This window comes from Manacus candei, unplaced genomic scaffold (genome assembly GCF_025592945.1).
Source record: "Manacus candei isolate 608988 ecotype Guabito, Panama unplaced genomic scaffold, ASM2559294v1 h1tg000076l, whole genome shotgun sequence".
NCBI lineage: Eukaryota > Metazoa > Chordata > Aves > Passeriformes > Pipridae > Manacus > Manacus candei.
In genome coordinates, this window is record NW_026138124.1 from 4,402,926 (window position 1) to 4,425,306 (window position 22,381).

General features: G+C 54.1%; 1 protein-coding gene across 2 annotated transcripts in view; it reads left to right on the top strand.

Annotated features, from left to right (window-relative positions):
• The window catches only part of ATP2A3 (ATPase sarcoplasmic/endoplasmic reticulum Ca2+ transporting 3), a 52,543-nt gene that overhangs the window by 17,656 nt on the left and 12,506 nt on the right, over positions 1-22,381 (top strand). For both annotated transcript variants that reach the window (XM_051809283.1, XM_051809284.1), the window contains exons 2-17: positions 1,910-1,927; positions 2,365-2,447; positions 3,622-3,726; positions 4,459-4,597; positions 7,364-7,444; positions 7,837-7,922; positions 8,445-8,909; positions 14,558-14,646; positions 17,054-17,156; positions 17,360-17,491; positions 18,306-18,431; positions 19,473-19,691; positions 20,126-20,461; positions 20,544-20,764; positions 21,510-21,712; positions 21,814-21,899. In XM_051809283.1, coding sequence (XP_051665243.1) covers positions 1,910-1,927; positions 2,365-2,447; positions 3,622-3,726; positions 4,459-4,597; positions 7,364-7,444; positions 7,837-7,922; positions 8,445-8,909; positions 14,558-14,646; positions 17,054-17,156; positions 17,360-17,491; positions 18,306-18,431; positions 19,473-19,691; positions 20,126-20,461; positions 20,544-20,764; positions 21,510-21,712; positions 21,814-21,899 — 2,492 coding nt within the window. The remainder of the gene's footprint in view (positions 1-1,909; positions 1,928-2,364; positions 2,448-3,621; positions 3,727-4,458; positions 4,598-7,363; positions 7,445-7,836; positions 7,923-8,444; positions 8,910-14,557; positions 14,647-17,053; positions 17,157-17,359; positions 17,492-18,305; positions 18,432-19,472; positions 19,692-20,125; positions 20,462-20,543; positions 20,765-21,509; positions 21,713-21,813; positions 21,900-22,381) is intronic.

Consider the following 22,381-nt stretch of genomic DNA (forward strand, 5'->3'; position numbering starts at 1 on the left):
ACCCTCAAAAGTGGAGCCTGGATGGAAATAGCAGCAGCAGATCTCTTCTGCTTTTAATTTCGGTGGCTCTCTGGGCTGGGGAGAGGAAGGCGGGGGTGGAGAGGAGCTGGCTGGGAGAGGGACAAGAGCCACCCTCCTCTGACACCCTCTCTGGAGCGATTTGAAACGCTGAAGCTGCTCCAAGATTATATATATAATCTTTGCTATAAGAATAATTATAGACATTACGTCCCAGCCTGTTTTTTAGGATAGCAGGGAATCAGGGTAGCCTTATCTAGGAGGACGTGGGTTTAAAACAACTCCTAGTGAGTGTGTCTGTGAGCACTGAGGAGCTGGTGCAGTTTGAAGTGTAAACACGTCCAGGCTTCTTGTTTTCACTGGTTTGTTCAGTGAAGGTGGGTTTGGTTTGGTTTTTTTTTTTTTTCATTTCTCTGAATGAAAATAGGTGATGGAAAACAGCCGAGCAGGTTTCACTTCCTGCTCTTGCTCAGGGCTCCCCACTGGAGGTGCTTGGAGACAGCCCCATGTTTCATCCCATGATGGGACACCTTGAACTTCATGTGGTCCCTTTGTTCCCTCCCAGAAACAAAAATAGTTGGAGAAACATCTTGTTCTATCATGGAATTATACAATCATTGAGGTCAGACCTCCAAGATCACTGAGTCCAACCATTAAACCAGCACTACCACCTGCCTGTTGCCACCCCGTGGGGTGCAGAACTAGGCTGAGGGATTTGGGGCTGTTCAGCCTGGAGAAGAGAAGGCTTCAAGGAGTGCCTAAAGGGCTCCAGGAGAGCTGGAAAGGGGCTTTAGACAAGGGCCTGGAGTGACAGGACAAGTGAGAATGGCTTCCCACTGCCAGAGGGCAGGGTTAGATTGGATACTAAGGAAGAAGTTCTTCCCTGGGAGGGTGGGGAGGCCCTGGCACAGGTTGCCCAGAGAAGCTGGGGCTGCCCCATCCCTGGAAGTGTCCAAGGCCAGGTTGGACGGGGCTGGAGTAACCTGGGCTGGTGGAAGGTGTCCCTGCCCATGGCAGAGAGGTTGGAGTGAGATGATCTTTAAGGTCCCTCCAACCCAAACCATTCCCTGATTCTAGTGGGTGCAAATGGACACAAGGACCCATCAGCTGCCAAAACCAGGGGGGTCACTCCTGAGCCCTCCCTGCAAGCAGAACCTTGCAGTGCTGCCCAGGTGAGGATGCAGGAGTGATTCCCTTGTGGATAGCAGGGTTTGTGCTTTGCCCAGTGGCTGTGGGACCCCACGGTGCACGTGGTGTGTGAAGGTCATGGTCCCTCATGGGGATGTGGGAATCTTGAGGAGACTGGTGGGTGTTTGGGAGCCCTTGGGGTTTTTTCAGGTTGTGCAGGTGACTGGACTCGGGTTTGCCTGGGAGCAGAGTGAATGGAGGCTCTGCACCCACCAAGGTGGATTCAGGAGGATGGCTTGGAGCAGCTGAGCATCAGCTTTGGAGTTCTTTCCTAGAGCACTGCAGGCTGTAAAGTGCAGCTGATTAAGAGGAAATGTGGTCTGAAAGTTATGGTCCCCAGCGGGGCTGTACTGGGTTTCTGGCAGGGCATTTTATGGGATGGTTGGACTTCTGTGTCCTGGATTTGGAGAGGGCAGCTGCTGAGGAGTATTTTTTTAGGCAGGCTGAGTGCAGGAATAAATGCTGCTGGAGCCACTTGCAGCAGGGAAATGATGTTTCCAGGGCTGCTTACTTGGTGTTGGACTGAGAACAAGCTGCCTTGATGTGGGAATATGTGCAAAACAAGTTGCATTTTGGGGTACTGAGTGGAATGCTGGGCATAGGGGGAAAGATTACTCGTCAAAGCCCAAACCATTAATTAATCTTTTATTTTTGTCATTTTTTGCTATGTTGCACTCCTTGTGCTGTTGATGGAAACCCACAGAGCTCCCTGCAGAAGAAGGTAAGTCATGGGCTGGAGGTGAGAGGACGTGCCTTGAGTGTGGGTGGAGGGTGCTGGGGACAAGGAAGGGGGAATCTTTGGGGTCTTTTAGTCCTGGTTTTAATCCCAGAGAAAGCTGGGCTGACAGCAGAGCTTTTCTGTGGTGGCGAGGCTACCTCTGTGAGTAGAAATACAGGAGGATTTGGTTTCCGTAGTTAAAAACAGACACAGTAAAACCAGGGCAACGCCAGAAATGGAAGCCTTTAATGATAGAGGGAACCCCCCCACTGCAGGGCTGGATGTCCTCACCAGTGCCCATGGCCAAGGGGCACTGGAGCAGGCCTGAGGCAAGCAGGGAGTGGGTCCTGTGGGTCTTAGGGCCTCAGTGGTCTCAATTATCTGTCTTCTGGGGTTTCTTTCGAGCACTGACTGTGCTTGGCTTCGTGTTTTCCCACCAGGAAAGTCCCTCTGGGAGTTGGTGCTGGAGCAGTTTGAAGATCTCCTCGTCCGCATCCTTTTGATGGCAGCTTTTCTGTCCTTTGTAAGTACCCTGGGCTCGAGGTGGGCAACTTCCAGGGCACTTACAGTCCCAGGTGGCATCCAAACAGCAAAGGAACTGGGAGAATGTGCCTGTGGGATGAAGGAGATGCAGCAGCAGTGCAGTGGTTTCTTGGGCATAATGACAATATCACTAAGTTTGCTTAAAGAGGGGACTGGAGGATTTTTCTCTAATGCTGATCCATCCAAAAGTGGTATAAAACAACTCCCCAGGCTTCTTTCTGTTCACCCAAGGCTGTTCCAGGCTGATGATTTGAGCCTGATTTGCAGTGCCCCAGTACTGAGCTGTCAGCTCAGTTTTGCCCACAATCTACTTTGGGAGCAGCTCTGCGTGAGGAGACATTTCCCACTGAGCTGCTGGAGAGTGACTGATTTTCTGAGCGCAGTCAGGCTGTTTGGCAGTGGGATGGCAAAGCTGAGACTCCTGTTCCCTCCTTTCAGATATGACTCATGGGTACATAAGGGGGGAGGCTGGTCCCTTGTGGGGTTTAAAACATTCCCAAAACAACATGCAGTGAGGTGAATGCAGATAAAGCAGGAGTGAAGCCCTGTGCCAGAGGTCCTTGTGCCGGTGCCCCTGCAGAGCAGAGAGGTGTTGCTGTGTTGACACAGCACAGGTCCACGAGCAGTTAAATGGAGTGGAAATATTTATGTGTGTGCTTCATTCGTGTTATGGTATGAGGTCTTTGTGGGATGGAGAGGGGGCTCAGGGTGGTAGAATCCAGGAGGTCAGTCCCTGCTCTGCAGAGCTGCTCTTGCTGCATCCATTACTCAGGTGGCATCACTTGCCTTCTGCCCAGGAGGGGCTGCACTGCTGCCTGGTCTCCCCACTCATCTGCTCATGGCCTTGGTGTCCTCGTGGGAGCACTACACAAAAACGAATGCTTTCCTGGTGCAAGCACTCCTCCAGGCATTGCATGGCTGTTTGCTCCAGCCCTGCTTGTTTGATGCCTTAGGTTATCCCAGCAGAGGAGTGGAGGCCCCTGAGTTAAGCACCAGCACTGGGATATGGCAATTCCACACTTTACCCAAGCCGTGTGGGTCTGGCCACCTCCAGGTTGTCTTCTCTCCAGCAAACAACACATGTTGGCTCTTGTTTCCATTCTTAAAATGTTGGTCCTGTTTGAACCCTGCTGTGCTCCTTCTCTTGCCACCAGATCCTGGCCTGGTTTGAGGAAGGAGAGGAGACCACGACGGCGTTTGTGGAGCCCATTGTCATCATTATGATCCTGATCGCCAACGCCGTGGTGGGCGTGTGGCAGGTAAGGCTCAGCCCCCTGGCAGCCCCAGCTCTCTTCTCCACAGGGCTGAGGCGCTTCATTCAGAGGCCTGGTTGCTTCCTGCCATTGGATACTCATCTCCCAAAGGCTCAGTTTTTCATGTTGGCCATGCTGCCCCTGCACAGGTGCTCAGTTGTTGGCTGCCTCTTGTCTTGTTCCTTCAGTCTTCCTTTGGCAACTTTTGCGGTTTGAAGCCTGTATTGCACTTACCCAGGCAAACACTGCTTGTGTCCTGGCCAGGGCCAAATGCATTTGCCAAGGAAAGCTTTTTGCCCCCTCCACCAGAAAGCCATGGTGGCTGCTGCCCCTCACCTTGCTGTGTCCCTCCTGGGGGATGAGCAAATGCCTCAGCCAGGGATGCTTCTCTCTTGTGTTGTATTCACTTTAAAGCCATTTATTTATCTGCAGCTTGATCTGAGGTGGGGTTGCTGGATGGGAAAAATACAATTGGGTGGGATATGCTGCTTCTCAAACCAGGAATGAGAAAATCAAGCCCAAAGGGCCATGCACTGTCCAGGATCTGGTGTGATTTAAGCCAGTGGGGAGCATTTTGCAGCAGCTGAAGAAGACACGGCCCTTGCCCCATCCACGGTGCAAGTGGATTCCAAACCTGGGGCTGGGGTTTGGGTTCTCCTGTCTTTGCACTGGGTGGGGAAGGAGCCTTCTGGCACCAGCAACTCCACCACCACCAGCTCTGCTCCTCTCTGCTTGCAGGAGAGAAACGCCGAGAGTGCCATCGAGGCCTTGAAGGAGTACGAGCCCGAGATGGGGAAGGTGATCCGGGCTGACCGCAGCGGGGTGCAGCGGATCCGCGCCCGGGACATTGTCCCCGGGGACATCGTGGAGGTGGCAGGTAGGGTGCCATCACCTCAGGGCACAGGGGCGGATGGGGAGGTGGTACTGGCTGGGCGGGCCCCAAAAAAACTGAGGCTTATCAGTCTGTCAGGGCTTCGCCCTGAACATGGGGCAGTGGAGAGCAGCAGAAAAGGGATAATAAAAAAAAAGGAGCGTACATTTCTGACGCAGGTTTTGTGTCTCGGGAGGGTTTCCCCGTTTTCTGGAAGAACTGGAAGAACTTTTAATTTTCCTCTCTCTGGAAGCGGCTCTTCCACACACGTCCCCGGCCGAGGCGTGGGTGAAGGGCTGGAGCTGGGTGCTCTGCCGTTCAGTGCTGTGTGGGAAGGCTTCCTTGGGAACTGGGGCTGCTTATCCAGGGAGGGCGAGAAGCAGAGAGGAACAGCTGTAGGGGCCTTTTGCCTTCCTGGTTGGATTTTACGCCCCAGCCCTTCTGTTGGGGTTGTTCATTCAGCAGAGGGTTTCTGGGGATCTGCCGCCTGCCCCACCGGAGCTGAGGAGGATGCATTCCAATTATCCCATTTTGTTTGTTCCTTAAACGATGCCGTAAACCCCCAGAGCCACAAAACTAATCCTCTCCTTTCCTCCTCGTGGCCCTGCTGGTGGAAACATGCTGCAATCCCTCCTGCACCCAGCCAGCTCGCTGTTATTTATGTCTTCCAGTTGGGATTCAGCTGGAAGATGAACACAAAAATAATGCAGGGAGGATCAAGCGGAGGAGAGCTGGCCAGGTCCTCAGCTGGGCAAGCTGGCGGTGCTCCCAAACCAGCTCCAGCAATGCACTCCAGCTGCTGACCTGGCCTTCAATTAAATTAATGAATTATTAATTAAATTCTGCCATCTTTCCCCAGATCAAGTGCACACAGCCTGCCCATCAGCAGCCCAACACTACTTTTTAATGGCACAATCAGCATCGCGGCCGGGAGGGAAAGAGCTGAGCTCTCTGGAGGGGTTTGCAAATTATTAGCAAATTAATTAGCAAATTGCGGGTTGAGGAGCTTATGGCAAGTGGGGAGGATGCTGTCAGGTGCCTGATAGGAAAGCACACCTGGAGCAAAAGCTTTGAACATGCGGTGGGCATCCAGGTGACACCCTGGGGACAGTGTGACAGCGCAGCAGGAGGGACTGGCTGCTGTTTGTTTGCATGTGCAAATGAAATAAATTTGGCAGCAGGGAGCAGGAAACCTGCTGTGTTAAGGCGGGGAGGGGAGGGTGTTTGGAAGTTGGCAGGCTGCTTAAACCCAGCTGGGTTTTGCCCTTTGGTAACAAGGCCGTGGAGGTGAGTCCTAGCACAGGCAGCTTTTGCCTTTCCCAAAAAGTGCAGGCAGGGCATCACTGTGGGAGCTCCATTGGTTGCTGCACCCCCTGCCTGCTCCTGCAGTGCTTGGGCAATGCCAGTGTCTGTGGCCACCTGTTTTCCTCTCTTTCCCTCATTTTTTGGCGTGGGGGACACTTGCAGTGCTCAGGGGATCAGCCTGTGGGCAGTAGCTGGTAATGGCAGTGCCAGGTCCATACCAGGACATCTGCCTACCTCCTGGGATGCTATGTCTTTCTTCCCTGGAGCAGGTGCCACCCCCATGGCTCTGCTGTCCCTGGATGTTGCAGAGTCTTCCTCTGCAGGTTTAGCTCATGTTTGCAAACCCTCCTGCCTTTCCCAGGGAAAAAGCGGAGCTCTTTTCTCCCTTTAACATGATCCAACTCCCTTGAACAGATGCAAAGTCTGAGTCTGTGCATGAAGTGAGTATTTTGGGGGGGCTGTGGGTACCTGTGCTTAGCACCCCCCCAGCTCAGCCCCCCCCCAAATCGGTGTGAGGAGGAGCAGGGCAGGTCTGGCCGGGTGGCAGATGTTGCACGTTGCATTTCGGAGCACTGGGATCTGCAGCTGGAATAACTGGCTGGGTGGTGGAGCAGTGCCAGTCCCCTCCTGCTGCTCTGGGGGGGGGTTTACGAGCCCGAGGAGGAAGCACTCGTTAAAGTCTGGGATTTGGGAGGGTTGTTAGCAGCCAAGCCAGCGGTGTTGTGTAAGTGGTGTGAGGGGCTGCGAGCCAGGGCTCGCTCAGCCTCAGTATTTCCGAAGTGTCGGAGCACTGGTTGTGTCCAGCCGATAACAGAGCAGGAGGAAGAGCCAGGAGGAAGAAACCCAGTGGGAAAAGCAGCTTTAAATTGGTTTTTTAAGGAAGCACTTGTGCCTCAGAGGGTGGTGTTGAGCGGCTGGCAGTGGATGGAGAGGCTTTCACCTGTGCCCACTGTGCCGTGCCAGGAGACACAGGGATGGCTGTTTGTCTTGGACACAGAAGATCATCCACTGTCAACAGCTTCCAGTCAGCCCAGAGAACTCTGAAACAGGGTTAAAACTGGTATTTTAGGAAGCTTGGGCTGCTCCAGCATGGGGATGTTTTGGGTTTTTTGCAGGGAAGAGGCAAGATGAGAGTGCAGGGGTAGTTTGCAGGGAAGAGGAGAGATGGGGTCGTGGAAGAGCAGGCGACACTGGGCAGCAGCCAGGTTCTGCCTGGAATTGGCTGGGGGAGGCTTATAAATTATAGACAGACAAAAATATGCTTTAATTAAGCTTTAAATGCAGAAAGGAGGTATCCTGGGACAGGACCCTGCTTTGCCAGGGGCTGGACGCCTCGTTGCTGCAGGCTGGGTGCTGCCATGCACCTGCACATGGTGGGTCTCCATTTGGGGTTTGCTATCCCTGTCCCTGGGCTGGCAGGTGCTGCCAGTCCCACCTGATGGGGTTGCTCTGCTCTTGCCCTTGCAGTTGGTGACAAGGTGCCAGCGGACATCCGGGTCATCGAGATCCGTTCCACCACCCTGCGGGTCGACCAGTCCATCCTCACAGGTGCGTGTGGGCACGATGGAGCAGGGGCAGCTCCCTTCTGCCATCCTCCTGGAGGCAGCTTTTGGGACTGATAGTGGGATGAGTGCTTTGCTGGGGTGGGAAACGGGTGGGAGAGCAAGATTTAGATGCTGCTGGGACCTCTCCGGGCCCTCAAAGTCACAGCACAGGTGAGATGCGACCAGTGCTTGGGCATCCCTCCTGCAAAACACAAAGCCTGGGGCTTTCCTGTGCCACACGTGGGGTTTGACATCCCCCTGAGGGATGTTTGGATGGTTTGGTGATGAAGTGCTGCTCTAGAATGCTGTGGGGGTTGTGATCCAGGCTTATACAGTGTTGAGTGGAGGCTGGAGAGGAAACACGGATGGTCCATCTGTCCCCTCTTGTCTCTGCAGGGGAGTCTGTGTCGGTGATCAAACATGCTGACCCCATCCCTGACCCTCGGGCTGTCAACCAGGACAAGAAGAACATGCTTTTCTCTGTAAGTCACTTACACTCATCCCCACCTCTCCCGTGGTTTTCAAGGTGAAGAGGCTGATGGACATGGGAGATGTCTGAGCAGTAAAAGGGAGTGCATGCATGAGAAGGACCTGAATTCATTAAAAGAACCCCAAATCCATAAAAATAAGAACCTGCTTCATTAGAACTTCATTTGGGCTGTGACACTTGATACCCTTAAATACTGTAGGCAATTAAAACAGGTTTTCTGTCAAGTAGGGTGGAGGAGAAAAAGGTTTGTGGTTGAACCTGGAGCTATTGAAAGTTTGGGTTTCCTCCTTGCTCGTGCTCTTCTCAGGCAGAAGTCAAGTCCTCAAGGGGTGAGAGCTCTCAGGAGGGATCTCCTGCTCTTCAGGGTGGGTCTATATAAAACCCCAGGATGTCCCATTTTTTCCCTTAACCAAGATCTCATGTTTTCCTTTCACATCAAGTGACCCATTTCCCTGCTCAGGCTTGAGAGGTTTCATTCCCACATATCCACTCCGGCCCTTTCCTTCCCTCCCAGGGCACCAACATCGCAGCTGGGAAGGCCGTGGGGGTCGTCATTGCAACGGGGGTGTACACCGAGATCGGGAAGATCCGAAACCAGATGGTGGAGACCGAGCCCGAGAAGACGCCCTTGCAGCAGAAGCTGGACGAGTTCAGCCAGCAGCTCTCCAAGGTGATCTTCCTGGTGTGCATCGCCGTCTGGGTCATCAACATCAGCCACTTCAGCGACCCCGTCCATGGCGGCTCCTGGTTCCGGGGAGCCATCTACTACTTCAAGATTTCGGTGGCGCTGGCGGTGGCCGCCATTCCCGAGGGCCTCCCGGCCGTCATCACCACCTGCCTGGCGCTGGGCACGCGCCGCATGGCCAAGAAAAACGCCATCGTCCGGAGCCTGCCCTCGGTGGAGACCCTGGGCTGCACCTCCGTCATCTGCTCCGACAAGACCGGCACCCTCACCACCAACCAGATGTCCGTCTGCCGGGTGAGTGCCGGGGGCCTGCGGGGTTTGCAGGGACAGTGGGGATGCTCTGAAGCCCCTGAGGACTCTGCGCTGCCCCGTCCCCGTCCTGGGGTGGTTGATGGGCTTTGCTGCCCTCACCTGACTCGTGTCACGTTAGGAATGGGAAGGTGAGCAGGGGGAGGGTGGTTTATGGGAAGCCCCGAGGTTCCTCGCTGCATGGCCAGGGTCTGTAAGGATCAGGGCTTCTCTTGGTGTGGTGGTAATTAGAAAACCTGATTTCTGTCAGCACACCGGTGTAGAGGTGCTGTGTTGCAGAGTTATTTCGGTGTTCCTCTCCATGGAGTGTTTCCTCCTGCTGGAATGTGGTGTTGAGACAGACACCTGGAGATGCCAATGCAGTCAGTCTCCTCTTCTTCTCTTGCTCTTTCCTCCCCTGTTTTTAAGCAAACCAGTGAGAAATCCTGGGCCATGCAAAATTACAAAGCCAGGATGCAGGAAAAGCATTTCTGATGGAGGGAGCCCTGGGGTGGTTTGGTGAAGAGAGTGAAAGCTCTGGATCTGCCAGAGAGCTTTGCTCCCATGTGCCTGACTGGGTGGAGAGGTGACTTGTTAGGAAAGCCTGGACCATCTGAGTATTTCTCAGTTTCCCCATTAATCCACAAGTGTCAGGAAATCTTTTTTCACGACCTTGGCGTGCTGGTTTTATTGGAGAAACTTGGAAAATGTGTTGCTGTGGGAAAAAATGGACCTGGCCACCGTCCCTCCTCTCTGACACTCGGGTAGCCTAGTGGGAAGCTGTGACAGTGCTGCAAGCTGGCCATGGGCTTTGGCCACTGGTTTGCTCAGCACAAACTCCAAATGACTGGAAATGTCTGGTATTTCTGCCCTGTAAGTGATTTGGAACGAGACAGGGCTGGAACAAGGCAGTGACCAAGCTGCCCATGGCTTGCACAAGGAAGAGGCTCCCACCAACCCCATTTTCTGACCCAGTGATTCATGGAAGCAAGGAAAGGGTGACCCTAGTGCTTGGAGTCCCTTTAGCTCTGCAGACTGCAGAAGAAGAGGGAGGAGTGACCATTCCTTCCCAAACCAGAGGGTCTGCTCCTTGAACTCGGGAAGAAGTGCCATCACCCCCCTCAATGTGGCAGAGTTGGGAGAGGCAGGGTTGGTGATGCTGAGACAGGGAGAGAGTGGGGCAGTGGCACACAGGGGTTTTGGCATCAGTCATTATTTGCAGAATGAACTTAGCAACTTTGCAAAAAAGAAAAAAAATCAATTAAAAAATACAATGTACCCTCTACCCCATCTCCCCACAACCCTTTTCTGATATCTGTGTTATTCACTTGGCTGAGTCCTGCCTCCCAGGGAATGATATTGTGATCCAGGCTTGCCTCAGGACACACAGCCAGGGCTGTTAATGTTTAATGGACAGGGATTCCCGTGCTGACGTGGGCAGGACGAGGCTGTGGGTAAATATTTGTGCTGGGCGGCCGTTGGCATGTCCAGGACGCTCTCCTGGGCCAAGCATCTGGCTCAGGGGGTGAAACAACCACCAAAGCCCATCAATAACCCAGAAACTGTGTTAATTGAATGTGATTTAATGAACTTGCACGTTAATTTGGGTGAGCACAGCCGCTCGGCTGCAGGGTGTGCTGCAGGGTGGTGCCTGCCACTGCTGGCATCGAGTCTGTGGAGCTCTAAGTGACTCTTGAGAGGCTTCAGGTCTGTTTTCAAACTCTCAGCTGGTTTTTAAGGGCTGTGCTGTACCTCTGGGTCCCTCTCAGTGCTGTCTGAACCAGCTCAACAGGACACACGTGGATCCCTGGTGGTCAGCAGGGGTGAATCTGTGCCCCTCGGTGTCCCCCCACATGAGGTGCTTCGTGCAAGGGGCCTTGTCTGGGGTGGCCAAGACTTTGGTGCTTTTGCTCTGGCTTCGAGTCCACTCGAGTTACAGCCCTACAGTAACAAAGCCATAAACCCACTCAGTAAATCAGGTTAAACCTGTGGCTCGTGTCAGTCACTGTACGGTGAACTGAGGGTCTCTGAGACCACCACCTCCCCCAGCCCAGGGTGTGGAGGAACCAGGAACAGCCTTCTCCCAACCTTTAAATAACCACGAAGCTGGCGGGGGGAGAAGCATCTCAGCTCTGCTCTTACATGTTTGGCTGTCTCTGAGATGGCTGCTGGTGTTTTGGGGAACGAGCAGAAAGGGGTTTATTTTCCATAAGGCTTTCAGCAGAGCCTGGACATGCAAACTCCCATCCCTGGCACAGCCACCCAGGAGCTGGGCAGGCACAATTTGCTTTGCCCTCTCCAGGGCACTGTGCCTTGGCTCAGCAGTTTTGTCTGTCTAAACCAGTCATTAATTACTGGGAGACCTGGCTGGTGGTCCCAGGGGCTGTGCCAGTTGCTGGTCGGTGCTACGGCTGGGGCTGCTTCCAGCAAAGGAGGAAAATGCTGCTGATCCATGGGCTGATTGATGGAATAGTGACTGATGATTACAGCCTCTTACAATTCCAGAGAGCAATCCTACCTTGTGTGCCTCTTGATGAGCAGTTCTTTTAAAGATTGTGCAGAAAAGACAGAGTAGTGGAGCTGTGTCCTTCTCACCTGCCTTCCCCACAGGCCCACAGCTGATGCCACGTGCTGCTCCAGGGGTGGTGCATCCCCAGGTGGCCTTTGCTTCCCACAAATACACACTGGCATCATCCAGTTGTGTGATACAGCGCTGGGGCCAGGCAGGATCCATGGGACAGGAGAGAAGGAGTGATGGCTGGAAGTCTTTTGGGACAGGGCGCACTCTTCATGAGGACTGACATTTTCCTTCCAGCCTCTCTGTTGTATTAAAACCTCAGATCACTGGTGTGGGTTTAAAAGGTTCAGGGCAGGGGGAAGCCCTGGGGTGCTGCTGAATGGGTTCCCCCTCTTGAATGTTGCAGCTGTGGCAGTGCAAGAGGTCAGGCAGCCCCTCTGGGAGCATCATTTGTCAGCAGCCCCCCCAGCTGAGCTGCACCCACGCACCTTTCCCACCTCTTTCTGTTGCTCCTAATATTATTTATATTATTTTTGTGATGGAAACATTACCTCTCCTCTTAACTGCTTAAGACACAACTATTTCCTCTGGGCTGTTTCCACTGCCCACAGAGCTGCCCACTCCTCAGCCTGGAAATCTACTGGAACACCAACAGGCTGAGAGAGCTGGGGCTGTTCAGCCTGGAGAGGGGAAGGGTCTGGGAGACCCTTAGGGATCCTTCAGTGCCTAAAGGGGCTCCAAGAGAGCTGGAGAGGGACTTTGCACGAGGGCCTGGAGGGACAGGACAAGGGAGAATGGTGTTAAGCTGAAGGAAGAGAGATTTAGATTAGATATGAGGAAGAAATTCTCCCCTGTGAGGGTGGTGAGGCCCTGGCACAGGTTGCTCAGAGAAGCTGTGGCTGCCCCATCCCTGGAAGTGTCCAAGACCAGGTTGGACGGGGCTTGGAGCAACCTGGGCTAGTGGAAGGTGTCTCTGCCCGTGGCAGGGGAGTGGAACTAGATGATCTTTAGGTCCCTTCCAACCCACAGCATTCCATGATTCTCTGATCACACTGAAACCCTGCAGACACCTTTGCAGTGCCCCGTCCACCCCCACGCTCAGCCAGTCACGCAAGCTGGGAGCAGGCAGGAAATTTGATATAACCTCTGGTTGCTGTGGGTTACACGGCACCTTTTTTAAATGGGCATGGAAAAATAAAGGGCTCGGAATGATTTGGGGTTTTTTTTTATTTTCCCTTTTCCCTTTTCTAATAAGAAAGTCGCTATTGTGAACGTAATAATTGTTTTGTGGCCGTGAGCATTTGGAAACAAACAGCCCCCATATCAGGCAAAACCATCGGTGGCTGGGGTGGTGCTTTCAGATATTTTAATGAATGAGTCTGGTTGTTGTTTCTGAGGGCAGGAGTCCACTTTATGAAGAGGTCGGGAGATTTTGGCTCTCTGTAAGGCCGAGGGCATTGGATGTGTCAAAAAGAGCTGAAGGATGCTCAGCCTTCAGAGGTCTCTTTTGGTGTTGTCTCAGACTGAGTGTCCCACCTCACCTGGGGTTCTGGAGTCTCTCATCTCAGGGAGGTTGTCCAAAGGAGACTCTCTTTATCAAGGTCCTTCACACTTCAGTGTTTGCACCCACTGCCAGAGGAGCCCAGTGGGACATCTCTTCTGCAGCCCTTTGGCTCATGATTTTCTTCAAAACCTCCCAAGGATGCTGAGGGGCCTCCAGGATGGGCTCTGAGAAAGGAGCTGAGGGCCATAGCCCAGCAATCAGGGTATCTACAAATATCTGGGAAGCTGTTTTGTGCTTTGGGAAGGTTGGTTTTTAGGCTCAGAATTATTCCCACGGGAGATGTATGCTTTGAACCTGCTCTTTTGATTTGCCCTGTAAAATATGGGGGTGAGAAAACCCACTGAGATGTCCTGGTGCTAAACATGCCCCGAATGTGCTTCCCTGAACGTGACCTGTATTGCTTGGCTTGGCCCTAAGCTTGTGTCTTCTGCATGAGGAAGGCTCACACCCACCAGCCAATGCAGCTGCACTGATAAGGTGTCCTTTTATTATTAACAATAATTAATAATAACACTAAATTAATCTCTTTGTTGCCAGAGGAAGTGTGGAGGGGAGAGAAGTACCAGGAGTTGATGCATCTCTGGTGCTGAGCTTTGCCTCCTGATTCCTCCAGCATCTGCTGCTTCCCTCTCCTGGGGAACATCTCAAATAACCAGAGGAAAATAAATAGGGAAAGGAAGAATTATTTTGAGGCAGGGTGTAGGGGGACAGTTGTCCTTGCACCCACTTTCTGGAGCCGCCAAGCAAGTTCACAGAGCTGAGGAGAGCATCATTCCCTGCAGCCACCCTCCCTCCTGCCTGCTCCCTGCAGCCAGGGCAGTGCCTTTTCCAAACCAGATTTATTTGTTCATTGTTACTTTTTGGCTTCAGTGTGGGTCATAAATAATGAAGAGAAGAAACGAGCATTGCTGAACTGTCACCTTGGCTGGGGTCGGGCACTGCTCCTGCTTCCAAGGGAGGCTGCCCTGAAAGGTGGGAGAGGATGAGGGGGAACTGGGAGAGCTTGGGGAGAGGGGAATTTTTATTGTACTTTAGGGTTTGGGGGGGTTGTTGCTCTCATTATAGCAGCAAGAGAGAAACTGGAAGGAGTTTGAAAGGCAAAAATTGCTAAAAATAGAGCATGTAGGACTTTTACAGCTCACTGGGCTGAGCTGTGACCCCAGTAAGGCACAAGACTGGTGGCTGAGAGCTGGCTGGGAAGGGGTGGCAGGGACAACTGCTGTGATCCTGCCCCACAGAGGCTTTCCAGGGCAGCCAGGGCAGGAGTGGAAACCTGGTCCCAGGTCCTTCTCTGCTCCAAGGAAAACACAGGCAACTCCTTAGGAGCGGGCTCAGCATCACTCCTCTCTGATGGAAAAGAAGAGCTGGAGGAGGCAAACATGAAAAAGGCAGGGGAGAACTGGAAGGATCTGGGGGCAGCCAGGAGTGGTGGGTGACCAGGGAGGGGGCTGAGCCTGGTGCCAGTGGGGCCATCGCTGGCACGGCACCAGCTGGTGGGTTTCCAGGCTGAGCATGTTGGTTATAGCAAAATGTTGCTGCCTAATGCTCTGTCTCCACCTCTCTCCCTTGCAGATGTTCATCATGGAGAAGGTGGAGGGCAACCAGTGCAGCCTGCACGAGTTCAGCATCACCGGCTCCACCTACGCCCCCGAGGGACAGATGTGAGTGAGGGTCCCCTCTGCTTCAGGGGTGGCCCTGGGCTGGCAGCACAGCTGGGGGGAGGTGGGAGGGTCGAGTTCGTGGCCATAGCTGGGGAGAAAGGGGGATTTTCTGTGGTGGTTTGCAGCCCTCCTGAACCCTGTCCATGGGGATACCCACTGGGCACTGGTTTTTGGCCACACTGGGCTTGCAAGAATCAGGTGACTGGCTGCTCTTCACTGTCCATGGGGACCAGGGCAGTTGTTTCACTGTCCCTTGTCTCTGGCTCCTGCCTGACACGATGGGGGGGCTCTGCCTGTGCCCTCCCACTGCTCAGCGAAGGGGCTCCCTCGTGCTTGGCTCTCCCTTCATTAACAATCCTGATAAAACAAGCCCACTTGTGGACCAGAGAAGATGGCAAGTGTGGGAACAGTGATGAACGAGGCTCTTCAGGGTACATCATGGCTCTCCAAATTTCTGGAGCCTGCACATTTTTGGTGTTGACCAGCAACTCTTGTTCTCACCCCAAGCACGGCGCGGGGCCGGCAGCTTGTCCTGAAACCACTGGCAATGTGCAAAGGGACTTGCAAACGGCTGAAAACCCCTCCAGGAAGGTGCTCCCTGAGCCCTGTGTCCTGTGCAGGGATGGCTCCCATGGCTGCTGTGCCCAGGGCATGATCCTGCTGATGGCAGAATGTGTTCTGGGGGAGACATGGGCTCTGCAGAGCTGCAGCTCAGGGCAGGGAGTGGAAACCGGGGGCTTTGCCCTGCTGTGTTATCACACACGTGAGGTTTCCTGCCCTTGTATTTGTTTATTCCCTCTCCTTTGAGAGGAGGTGATGCTCCCCAGTGTGGGGGAAGTCTGGGAAGGAGGAAGATGAGAAGCTCAGCTGGTGGTGGGAGCACTCTCCACGCCCCTTTGCTCTGTGATTCCAGACACATTCTTCACCACAGTCCCTTCTGCCCATCTGTGGAGCAAATATAATTCATCCCAGCCTCAGACTTAATTTCATGAATATTTATAGAGCCAATTTGATCCTTGGCTGGGAATCTCCATTAAAAAGTGAGCCAGGTCATAAGCTGGTGTCAATCAGTGCATTTCAATTAAAATTAAGGAGGATTGAGGGGCTGAACTCGTATCTGCCAACCTCTGAATTTCAGTGTCCCCTCTCCTCTGGGGACTGCCTGCAGGGACACTGTGTTGGTCTGCAGCAATACATGTTGCTTTTGAGTTTTGCTTCAGCCCTGTGCCTGTCTTGTGTATTGAGAGGGGTGTGAGGGCTCACTGTGGTGTAGTGGAGGGTCCCACCAAGAGCTGGTGGCACTGAAATGCTTGTTTGGCCTCGACCTGGCCTTGGCAGGGGGCTGTTACATGCTGGACCTTGGGTTTGCTGACATCCCTCACAGCACCCAGACAGCAGCACCTTTGCTGATGTTTTTCCCAGCAGGATCCCCCAGGCAGGAGGCAGTGGCTTTCCCTTCCCACTCACAGCCCAGTGCGGCTTCTTGTCCCTCAGCAAACAGATTTTTCAGATTTTCTTGGCTGCTCCCTGTTTTCCGCTCCTGAGCTGTAACAAGGGCTCCAAAATGTTCTTTCCATTGGGAACCAGCAGTGGAATAAACTGATCCTAGTAAATGCCTGACAAATTATTTTTCCAGCAAGCAGATGACCGACTGGGTTTATACAGCTCTAACCTGCAGTTACCTCTCCTGGAACCGGGATAATTTTTTATTTCCTTTGAAAGCCACTGCTGCCATTCCTGCCACCAGGCAAGGAGCAGTATCTGGCTTGCCTGGAGTGTTCGGGGCTGCTCCTTTCCAGGATGTTTGTGCTCCTTTCCATAGCAAAGAGCTGCTATTTAGGAAACAAAGGCCACAGTTCACCGCTGGCTTGGAAGCAGCCACAGCGGTGCAGTCGTTAAAGTTGTCTGCTGCTCTTAAATGCTCCCTTGGGTTCCCTAAGGAGTGCAAAGCAGCACTGCAGGGAGGAGAAGGGCTTGCTGCTGGTTCCACAGCTTCTCTGGATCCCCAGCAAATGGAAACCCCTGAGGAGCAGCCATTAATATGAATTTCTTTCCCCCTTTTCTGGCCCATCACCTTCATCATCAGCCTGTTGGCAGCCCCTGTTTGCAGGTCCAGTACTCCTTTGAACTCCTCTGCAGCCCCCTTTATTCTGGGCCACTTCCAGAGTTTATTTGCCTCCTGGGATGTTTTATTTGCAATTTAGCCCTGTCCTGTTGCATAAAGCACACAGTGTGAACCCAAGAGTTCATTGCCAACCCTGGGGCTTTAAAGGGGCTCTTTCTCCCACTTGTACTAGAGTGATATATAGGATACACATCCCCCTACAAGGAGTATAGGATAAGCTAAGTGTTATTAGAAGGTTATTTGAGCTGATGTGAGGCTGTGGGGGGTGTTTTCTGCCCACAGCCTGAAGGATGAGCAGCCAGTGCAGTGTGGGCAGTACGACGGGCTGGTGGAGCTGGCCACCATCTGTGCCCTCTGCAACGACTCCTCGCTGGACTACAATGAGGTACAGGGGCTCCAGGGCAGGGGGGATGCTCTTCCCTGTGCTTTGGGACAGAGCCAGCAGAGGTTTGTCCCTTGGGATTCCCTGGCTTCAGCTCATCTCAAGGTGGTGCTCTGGTGCAGTGGGTGACAGCATGCTCGGTTGGAGCAACAGGTGGAAGACAGGCTCTAAAACTTAAGCTCCTTTTTTTCCCCCCTGTCCTCTAGTCCAAAAAAGTCTATGAGAAGGTGGGGGAAGCCACTGAAACAGCCCTGACGTGCCTGGTGGAGAAGATGAACGTGTTCAACACAGACCTCAGCAAACTCTCCAAGGTGGAGAGAGCCAACGCCTGCAATTCGGTGAGTGGGGGAGGCCCCTGCGAGCTCTGGCACGGGGGGTTAGGAGGGAGAGGAGGGCTTTGGGATGGCTGTTGTTGGAGGAATAACCATTTTCAGTGACCTAAGGGATGGATCTGGCACAAGGATGCAATTTCCTGGCTCGCAGGGTGAGAGCTGGTTTTGGAACAGAGGGTGCCATGGCCTGGGGAGGTGGGTGCTGAGGCTGTGGGGGCTGACCTGGGTCCACATGGAGCTGGGAGACACTCCCTCGGTGACAGCCAGAATTCCAGCTACAGATGGGGAAGTTTGGAGTTATCTTTAGGTGCCCAGTTTGCCTGAGCAGCTGCCCTCCAGCATGAACCAAACCCCATTCCCCAAAGCCATGCCTGTCCGAGTGGCACTTGGAAACGTCTATTTTTAATGTGAAAATATCCCGTGCTGGCAGTTCCCCTACTCAGCTCTCCAGTGTTTCCCTGTCCTCCTGGTGAAAATACACTTTATTTCGGATCTGCATTTACTCAGCTTTGATATCATGCCGTTAGATCTCATAATGTCTCAAAGCTGCTCGAAGCTGCTCTCTGTTCTGGCAGTTCTTCCCCAGATAGGTCCGAGCAGGTCATAATAAATCCCTTTTTGTGCTGTCCCATCCCCTCCTGGCTCCTGGGGCTGCCTTTCTCCTCACATTAGTCGTGCTGTGCTGGCTCAGCAGGGCTGTCAGCCGAGGTGGAGAGCACCAGTGTCCCTGTCATGTCCCTGTCATGTCCCTGTCATGTCCCTGTCATGTCCCTGTCATGTCCCTGTCGTGTCCTGGCTCAGCCCAGCGCTGTCCCCACAGGTGATCAAGCAGCTGATGAGGAAGGAGTGCACCCTTGAGTTCTCCCGTGACCGCAAGTCCATGTCTGTGTACTGCACACCCACCAGCCCTGGCAACAACTCCACTGGCAGCAAGATGTTTGTCAAGGTAGGGGAGAAGGTCCTCAGCACCCCACAGTGTCCTCTTGGCACATCCCAGCAGGATTTGGCCCTCACTGCAATGGGCAGGGATGCTTTGCCATTCCTTCCCCCCCCTTTACGTGTCTGGGGGTCCAGGATCCAGCAGGTAGGCTGGTAGGGTCAGGGAGGAGGTGAGTCTTTGCCATCTTGATAGGCAAAAAAGGAGGTAAAATTATTTAGATGGTGGAGAAGGTGCTGAGTGTGCTGGTGCTGGGGCAGGGGAGAGCTGCCCCTGTGCAGAATTTGGGCACTTGCCTTTATTAAAGGCCTGGACCCTCCGGATACCAGTAATGTCCAAAGGTTACAGCTTTCCACTGTAACCAGAAATAAAATAGTGTTTCAAAGGGCATTTTCTTCCCAAGAGAAGAGATGTGGCAGGAATTTCCCCCCGCTGACTCTGAGAAGATTTGTATATTATTGTTCCCAGTGGGAGATGATCTGGGTGGGTGAAGTCTGTCCTCCAGGTCAGGCTGGGACCCTCCAAAGCCACCAGATCTGTAACCTTGGGCGAGCTTTTTAAGAGGTACAATAGAAAGATTGCAAGTTTTACATTAAAAAGCAATGTCAGGGTAATTTGTAAGGTCAGAAGGGCTGGGGTGAGATGCTGGGATGCTGAAGGACATGTTTTCCTGAGTCACAAAAGCATTACAAGCATCTGCTGAACATCCCACGCTTTTTTCCATCAGGCATTTACAGCCCTCGTCCCCTCCAGGTCTGCGAGGGATCTGTGGGGTGGGAGTATCTCGGACAGACCTGTGGGTTTTATGGGAGTCAGCTGGATCCCCTGCAGAGCAGATCCTGCTCTTGGTGACCCGCTGTGGGCGCGATCCCGGTGCTCTCGGTCGGAGGCTGCCATCTAGTGCACTGAGCCTGCTGGAATTTTGGGGACACTTCCTCCTCCTTTGCCCGAACTTGGTGCCTTCCCTCCCTGTGGCACTCCCCGCGGTGCTGGCAGGAGAAGCTCATCCTCCGGGTTCCTTCCAGCCCCTAAGCCCTCCGTCCTCCCCAGGGCGCCCCGGAAAGTGTGATCGAGCGCTGCACCCACGTCCGTGTGGGCACTGCCAAGGTCCCGCTGACGGCCCCGGTGCGGGAGAAGATCCTGGGCAGGATCCGGGACTGGGGCATGGGCATCGACACTCTGCGGTGCCTGGCCCTGGCCACGCTCGACTCGCCCGCCCGCAGGGAGACCATGCAGCTGCACGACTCCGCCGCCTTCGTCCACTACGAGGTACGGCCCCGGGGGCTCTGTCCGGGAGCTTTTTCTCCTTGTTCCCAAGGTTTTCTCACATGCTTCCAGCTGGCCCTGCAGTATTTTCTCTTTGGTTTCTCTGTGGGCAGTGTAATGGCTCAACTCCCCTGCAAACCCGGGGGGTTGGTCCTAAGGATAACAGCCCCGTGTTGCTGGGCATCCATCCCTGTGGGATGACTGCTGAGAGGGGCTTGGGGACCACTGAGAGGGATGGGGAGGAGGGGAGCGAAGCAAAAAGGTGTGAGGAGCAGCAGAGGGAATGGGAGCATCCCATCGTGCTGGAGATGTAGAATGCATCCATGGGGCTGTGGGGAGGAAATCTCCTGAAAGGTTCCTCCCAGGGAAAAGCCCCGTGCTCAGGGTGGTTTCACAGTGGGGTTAATACGGGCCTGGGATACATCCTCCCCTCCCAGAACAACCTGACCTTCGTGGGCTGCGTGGGGATGCTGGACCCTCCCCGCAAGGAGGTCACCTCGTCCATCGAGATGTGCCGCAAGGCCGGCATCCGCGTCATCATGATCACCGGCGACAACAAGGGCACGGCCGTGGCCATCTGCCGCCGGATCGGCATCTTCTCGGAGACCGAGGACGTGTCTGGCAAAGCCTACACGGGCCGGGAGTTCGACGAGCTGTCCCCCGAGGCGCAGCGCCAGGCCTGCCGCCACGCCCGCTGCTTCGCCCGCGTGGAGCCCGCGCACAAGTCCCGCATCGTCGAGTACCTCCAGTCCTTCAACGAGATCACCGCCATGGTGAGCCCCCTGGGAGCACCCCGTTCCCCTCCTCTCTGCCCAGCTCGGTCCCTTACACCCTGCTAATCACGGCTTCGTGCAGACGGGTGACGGGGTGAACGACGCCCCGGCCCTGAAGAAAGCGGAGATTGGCATCGCCATGGGGTCGGGCACGGCCGTGGCCAAGTCGGCTGCTGAGATGGTGCTCTCCGACGACAACTTCTCCACCATCGTGTCGGCCGTCGAGGAGGGCAGAGCCATCTACAACAACATGAAGCAGTTCATCCGCTATCTCATCTCCTCCAACGTCGGGGAGGTCGTTTGGTGAGAGCCCCCCATGCTGGGCACCGTGCTGGGGGGATCGGTGGGGGGGGACACATCCCCTGGGGCAGGTGACCTGCAGTCCTGTCCGTACCCCTTGATCCTGGCAGCGTGTGGTGTCCACATTGGCATCCCGAGCCACCCAGCAGAGCAGCAGTGCCTGCTCTTGTTCCCCAGGGGCAGGGGGATTTTTGGTTTATAATTTTACATTCCTGCCATCCCCTATGACCTGTTTTGTTAATTAATTGCCTATTTAAGCCTATGCCAATGCCTAAGACAGATGCAGATATTTGTTGACACCAGATCACACTGGTGCCCTTTGCATCAGGTCCTGGGCAGCTCTCCCTGCCCCTGTCCCTACCCATCCCTCCCAGTAAATCAACACTATCCTCAGCAACATGAGCATCACTTGGGCATCCTTTGCCCTTTTGCATTTCAGCAGGGTGTTTGTGCTGGGAACAGGAACCTGCATGGCCATGGAGACATCAGTGGTTGGGTTTCAACTGCAAAGCAAATTTTAATAGCAGCAGGAACAAATTTTAGCTGCAGAATTCAGTGCTGGACTTCAGATTCCTGATCAGGGGCTCTGCAGGTTCACCTGCAGGACTTCGGGTGAATTTTCAATTTGGGGTTTTGGATCCAGGGTGTCTGCTCACTCTCCCCTTGCACGACACAAACCCTTTCTCTGGCTGCCCAGAGCTTGTTTGGCAAAGAGAGATAATTTGGCATCTCTGCTTTTCCCCTACAGCATCTTCCTGACAGCCATCCTGGGCTTGCCCGAGGCCCTCATCCCTGTGCAGCTGCTGTGGGTGAACCTGGTGACGGATGGGCTGCCGGCCACCGCGCTGGGCTTCAACCCCCCTGACCTGGACATCATGGAGAAGCAGCCCCGCAACCCCAAGGAGCCCCTCATCAGTGGCTGGCTCTTCTTCCGCTACCTGGCCGTCGGAGGTGAGTCCCGTGGGCAGAGCTGAGGATGGGCACGGGGTGCCATGGGTTGGAGGGGGGTTCCTTTTGGGTGCTGGGGGTAAGGGTGTCTCTCTCGGCCGCAGTGTACGTGGGCCTGGCCACGGTGGGAGCAGCGACCTGGTGGTTCCTGTACGACGCCGAGGGACCACAGGTCTCCTTCCATCAGCTGGTGAGTCGGGAGGGGGACAGGCTGACGTGTTGACCGATGGGAAGGGCATGGATTCAAGTGTTGGGGTGTTTTCCTCTACCTTTCCTCTGTGGTGGTTATAGTGTTCCCAGATTCCTAGTGGAGAAGGCAATAATTTAAAACAGAAGCAAGTTCTCTCCCTCAGGCTCATGTTTCCAGCCTTGCTTCTGCCAGTCACCAGCATGGTAGGGAAAACTTGATTCAAAGAAGCTGAAAGTAGCTCCTGTGCCTGATCCCACGTGGAAAGGGATCTTTTGTCACATTACTGTAGGTCTGAACAGGGTGGTGGGAAGGTGGGTGCCATCCCAGCCCAATGGCACGTGCCATGGAAAATGTATTTTTGATGGAGATGTGTGTGCTCAAACACCTTCTTGACTGCACTTGGAAGTCTCAAAGCCACTCTCTGGCCATAACCCTAAAGCCCAATCACAGCAGGAGCTGGGTCACTTTAGACAGTTTGCTCA